Genomic DNA, 6000 nt, shown 5'->3' with positions numbered 1-6000 from the left:
AGGAACCCCATCAAAGAAAAGGTAAGAAGTGGACAACCTCTGCTTCATTATTTTCCTGGTTCTGTGGTTTCCTTTATGCTAATCATCCAGAAACAATTGCAGAACTCAAACTCCCTATCATTTCATCCAGCTGCAAGAATAAGGACAGTCTGTCAATTACCCTGGTGCTCTGACTGGCGACGTCAATGTTCCTGCACTGAAAAACGTCTTGGAGTTGCATTCTCACATCTTACCCCTCTGCTACACCACTGCCCCTATGTGTAAGAAAATGGGGGGAATGTCTTTGCTAAGATGCATTGTAAGTACTTGTATTAAAAACAGTAATTTTTTTTGTTTGTTTTTTATCTGCCCGACTAATGGGGGGCACATTTTCATTGCTCACAAGGTTTTTATTCAATTTATCCACTAAACGTTGCAGCCCTAATAGGAAAATACTGCAGTACACTTTGGTACAACCAGGGTGGGAATAATCTCCTCCAAAGAAAATATGTCATAAAATCAAGAAAGCTATATAAACAGTACAGTTAAACAAACTAACCACAGGGATAAATATATATTTTGCAGGAAAGAAAAAGGGGGGGAAAAAAACCTAGAAGGTTGTATCTGGCTGTATTTCTTATAAACAGATTACATGAGGCCGATTCATTCTGATCCTTTAAAAGGAGCCTAGATTCGGGCTGTAAGCAAAGAACATCTACTGTGCTTTTATAAAGTGTTTACTAGAAAAAATCACCATCCCCCCTCCCCGAAATTGTTCATTTTCCAAAGTAGCAACTCATTGTAACATGACACACCAACCCATCTTCTCCAAGTCTAGGTGCAGCTTGATCAGTATTAGCAAGTATCACATGGTTTAGGGGGGGAAGCCCAACAACTGGTGGGGTTCACCTCCAAGATTTTTAGGTAGCTGTTTTGGAGGTGCACATGCCCTCTGATGAAACAGGGCATAACACCGCCAGTGTTTTCCTGCACTTGACCAAAATGATGTGAAGTTATTATCTCTGGACCTCCCAAAAATGTGGAGAGCCTTCTCCTATTGCTGGCTGGGTTGGACCCTCATCCTTAAAACAGAAGGCATAAAGGTGAATACAAACATAAGAAAGTTTATAGATAGATAGATATCAATTTGTGTTTTGTTTTTGTGTGTGTTTTACATATTGTCTTGCAGCCTTTCCATATAGTCTCTAAGTTCCTGGGAATCCCCTAAGTTCATATCTTGGCAAACCCATTTGATATTATCATCACTGTCAAAGAGAATGGAGTTGGTGTATGGCCCGCCATCCTCTGGAAGGATGGTGGTATAGGATGTGAATTTGACTCTTTTCCTCTTGGGCCCAGCAGGGTTGATGGGTTCATTTTTGAGATCTTTCTCACAAGCGTATTCGGCTGACCGAAGGATCTGGTTGTGGAAGTTCTTCTGAGAGCTCCCATTGAGGAGAAAATTGCTCTCCTCAAAATGCATCCCTCGGTCTATCATGGTAGTGCACTCCTCTGAAGGGAGTGAGATGTCCACTGGATTCTCCAGGAGCTCCACCTCGTTTCCCAGCCACACCCAGTCATGGGAGTGTGGGATGTTGCCTTGCTCACTGACGGAGAACCGTTTGTGTCTGTACTTCCAAGCAAATGCCACACAGTTGATTAAGAAGACCAAGATGGCTAAGCAGAAGACACACAGGAGAGCGTACATGCCGATCTCGAGATCCGTCAAACCTCTGGAAGCCAACGTGAGATCGCTGGGGTTATTCTGCCCAGGAATGTCAACTTGCATGGGAAAGCTGGTAAAGGAGGTTGGACCATTATGAAGCTGGCCATCCCCAAGAGTGTTTTTCTGCTGGACGGGAGGCTTGGAAGTTGTGCTTTGATTGGTCATTTCTTCATGATTCATGGAAGCTCCATGCTTGGGCCAATCTTGCCCCGATCTCTCTTGCTCCAATGACTTCTCTACAGAATTGCCCCCATGACTCTTAAAACCGGCCTCGGCATCTTCCACATTGTTGGCATCCCCTTTGTGGTCAGCATCCTTCTGGCCAAACTTGACCTTGACGCTTCCTTTCCCAACCGCCAAGCTGCTCTTCCGCTTCGATTTCTGGCAAGGCTCACTGATCACCATTTCTATTTTGACAAGTGGTCCATGACCTTCTCCCTCTGCCACCACCACAGGCCAGTCGTCCTCCTGACTTTGGAGGACGGACACCACCATCTCATCCAGTGATGTGACCATGAGAGCGAAGTCTTTCGAATCATAGATGTCCAAGGGCGTCAAGGTGCCATCGCTGAACAAAATCCAAGTGCTGACTGCAGCTTCCTACAGCGGGAAGGGTAAGAAAAGAAAACAGATGAGCACAAAAACTGAGGACTGAGGTTGCCAGAAATGATCCCATTATTGAAGGACCCAATTAGATGAGAGGCAGAAGAGTCATGATTGGACTGATTTTATTTCATTCATTAATAAGTTGAGATGCCACTTGCCATATTAAAAAATATATCTAAGTGGCTTACATTAAAATACATTTCCTGTTGCTCCTGTGGTGGTGGTGATGGTGGTGGTGGTGGTGGTGGTTTTAAAGCAAATGGCAGCCATGGGGTGGGAGGGTCCTTTGGATTGGGGCCATGGCATTCGGGGGGGGGCACAATTGTTGGCACCATTTCCCTGATCTAAATTCCGTCTCCAGGACCTCCTATTTCCCTTCCTGGGGAAAACGTAAGAATACCTGTATGTTTTCCCAAGTGGAACAGGGAAAATGACCAGTGGAGGCTGGTGGCTCCAATTTCAGTGGGGCTGCAATTCCATTCTGGGTTTCAGTCAGAACCAATTACAATGCTAACGGATTCTAACCCATTTGGGGGATAGGGTTCAGCACCTTGGATAGCTCCTTTAGAGTTCTAGCTAGTTTAGACTAAAACCCAGAGTCGAATCACACCCCCACCAAAATCGGAGTGCTTCAGCTATTGGGTGGTATAAAAATGAAATAAATAAATAAATAAATCACAGCCCCACAAAATTGGAGCCACCCGCCTCCACTGGAAATGATGCAAAGCACCATGGCCACAATTAAATTCAGGGCTCAGGGGATCCAACTGCTATTTGCTGTGGAAATGCAGAAAATCTGAAGAATGTGATATTGGCCTCAGGATTCCTACTTTCTCTTTTAAAAAAAAATCATGTTTCTAGCCCTGATTGTTAAAATGCATCCCCATACTGAAAACCAGAATCTTTTGTTTACGTCATGACAAGGTTACATTCATCCCACCCTCCTTCTCGCATTCTTGCATGCCATACTGAAAACCAGAATCTTTTGTTTACGTCATGACAAGGTTACATTCATCCCACCCTCCTTCTCGCATTCTTGCATGTACGTAGGAACACAGGAAGCTGCCTTATACCGAGTCAGACCGTTGGGCCATCTAGCCCAGTATTGTCAACACTGACTGGTAGCAGCTCTCCAGGGTTTCAGGCAGGATTCTTTCCTCGCCTGACCTGGAGAAGCCGGGGATCGAACCTGGGACCTTCTGCATGCAAAGCAAGTGCTCTACCCTCTGAGCTACTGCCCACATTCATCCCTACCCTTGCCTACTTTCTATGAGTGGAGCCTTTCTTTCCAAGGAAGGAAGATCCTAGATCCAAGCCAAGGTGTGTGTGTGTGTATCACCCAGTTTCATTCATGTATTGAGTATTCAGCTGAAGTGTAGATGAGTTTGTCCTCTGAATTAACTTCCTTTTCACCTCAGCTGGTTATCTTGCAGTCTCCCGGTTGCTGATAAAAATTACAGTATTCTGCACTTTTAATTAATTTTGATAATCAATCTTTTATCTTTGCCCCTGCCCCTCACCTCCCACCTGTTTTGGTGAATGAAGAATATCTGATGCAGATGCTGTTGCAACCAGCACCCTCTTGTTCCCTTTACTTGTCTGGAGCGAGAGGGACAAGCCCGCCACAAGCTGTACTCCAAGGTCTGTAATGGTCACCCGGTCTTCCAGGACGATCACTGTCTTCTCGGCCAAAATGGAATCGGAGAGAGGGGAAAGGACCTTTAAAACAGGGAAAAGAAAGACGATGACAACTCACATTGCACAGCTGATGACCTGCCCAAAGCCAAGCACTGCTTATCATGGCTGAGCAAGGATTACAGACGTCTCACAGCCAAATCCATCACTCTAACAGGGGCACCACACGAGGGATGAGCAGAAATGCCTCTGGGAAATGTTGCTAGCATCAGCAACGTCTGAATTTCCTCAGATATTTCACCCCAGGAGGAATCCCCCAAATTTGCCTCAAATTTCACTTAAGGAGAAAAAGCTAGTGAGAGAGCCAGTGTAGTGTAGTGTAGTGGTGAGAGTGACGGACTGGGAGCCGGGAGACCTGGGTTCTAGTCCCCACTTGGCCACGGAAGCTCACTGGGTGACTTTGGGCCAGTCACAGACTCTCAGCCCAACCCACCTCACAGGGTTGTTGTTGTGAGGATAAAACAGAGAGGAGGAGGATAATGTAAGCCGCCTTGGGTTCCTTGCAAGAGGAAAAAAGGTGAGATATAAATGCAATCAATCAATCAATCACTCAATCAATCAACCTCAGGATATGCAGTGCGTTATTTTACCCCCCAGTTTTATAGCACACTTCTATGCATGTCTATTCAGAGGTTAGTCTCACTGAGCTCCATGGAGCTTGCTTCCAGGTAAATGAGTCTAGGACTGCAGCCTTAGTTGATTACAGGGCAATCCTATAGATGGTTACTCAGAAGTAAGTCTCACTGAGTTCAGTGGGGTTTGCTCCCACATAAATGTGTATAGGTTTGTAGTCTTACTCAATTAATTGATACTTTACTTTGCTTAACCATCCCTGTTCATAGTGATAAATAAATAAGCAGCTCTTTGACTATGATATTGGTCATGTTTACCCTTACAGCCATACATTGCAATGACTGGCAAGTATGCCCAACCTGATTACCTCCAGATCTTTGGGGGTTCAGTTCCCATCAGACCCAACCAGCCTGGCCAATGCTCAAGGAGTTGTAGTCCAAAACATCTGGAGGGCACCAGGTTGGGGAAGGTGAGTAGAACTCATAGCTCAGTGTTAGCGCCAGGGATTTTCACGATCACCCCAATTCTCCAGACTCCACCTTGAAGTTCAGCTTCCCTCAATTCCCATGTTCATTTGTGCTCTTTTTTCATTTCATTTGAATGGGAAAAGTGTGTATTTTTAAAAAAGCTCACCCCAAAATGTGCACTTTTCCCCCATATAGAATGAAGCGTGAAAATGTGCACATTATAAAATGCGCACTTTGAAAAGGAGCACTTCTTTAAATGCACATTTTAAAATGCACATTTTAAAAAATGCACTCTTTAAAAAATGTGTGCAGATTTTTTTTCAAGCTCGAACACAAGTTGGTAATATGCGAGCATTTTTTTTGAAAATCTGCTCCCCTGCTCCTGTTTTCGCATTTGGGATTTCAAGCGGGACACACTTGCATGATTTGGGTCCATAAATGAAATTCACATGCATCCCTGGTTAGATCACTGCTTTGCATGCATAACGTCCCAGTTTCGAGATCCCAGCACCTCCACCCAAAAGGTATATCAGAAAAAGAGTTGGAAAAGACCTTGGAGAACTAATATTAACCGAGGACACTGCTTGGCTGACTCAGTGTAAGGCAGTGGTGGTACCTAGGGATGGGCAGATTCCCTACCTACTTTCTCCACTAGGGAATCCACCCTTGGGGGGAGGCGATCCATCCCTCCCCCTGGAATCCTTGCCGGCTGGATCCGCTCCGTGGTGATTCCGCGGAGCTGCCAGCCAGCTCCAGAGTGCCAGCAATATGGCCATCATTGCCATGCCATATCGCTGGCTGAGGCTGACTCCAGACGCAAATGGCGTCCACTATGCCATTTGCGGCCGTAAAGCCCTTAGTTTAAGGTAAATGCAGCCATTTACGGCTGCATTTAGCTTAAACTAAGGGCTTTACGGCTGCAAATGGCATCTGCTATGCCATTTGCATCTGTGG

At 45.4% G+C, this 6000-nt stretch overlaps 1 protein-coding gene across 2 annotated transcripts in view; it reads right to left on the bottom strand.

Annotated features, from left to right (window-relative positions):
- Positions 1-378: 378 nt before the first annotated feature.
- TMEM132B (transmembrane protein 132B) overlaps positions 379-6000 on the bottom strand; it is a 301587-nt gene continuing 295965 nt past the window's right edge. For both annotated transcript variants that reach the window (XM_084820222.1, XM_084820221.1), the window contains 2 exons: positions 3839-4030; positions 379-2305 (listed from right to left, as the gene is read on the bottom strand). In XM_084820222.1, coding sequence (XP_084676348.1) covers positions 1151-2305; positions 3839-4030 — 1347 coding nt within the window. In that variant the 3' untranslated portion in view covers positions 379-1150. The remainder of the gene's footprint in view (positions 2306-3838; positions 4031-6000) is intronic.

This window comes from Heloderma suspectum, chromosome 13 (genome assembly GCF_057233095.1).
Source record: "Heloderma suspectum isolate Gila_16-S chromosome 13, 16-S_ref, whole genome shotgun sequence".
Taxonomy (NCBI): domain Eukaryota; kingdom Metazoa; phylum Chordata; class Lepidosauria; order Squamata; family Helodermatidae; genus Heloderma; species Heloderma suspectum.
This window is presented reverse-complemented; position numbering and strand designations above follow the sequence as displayed.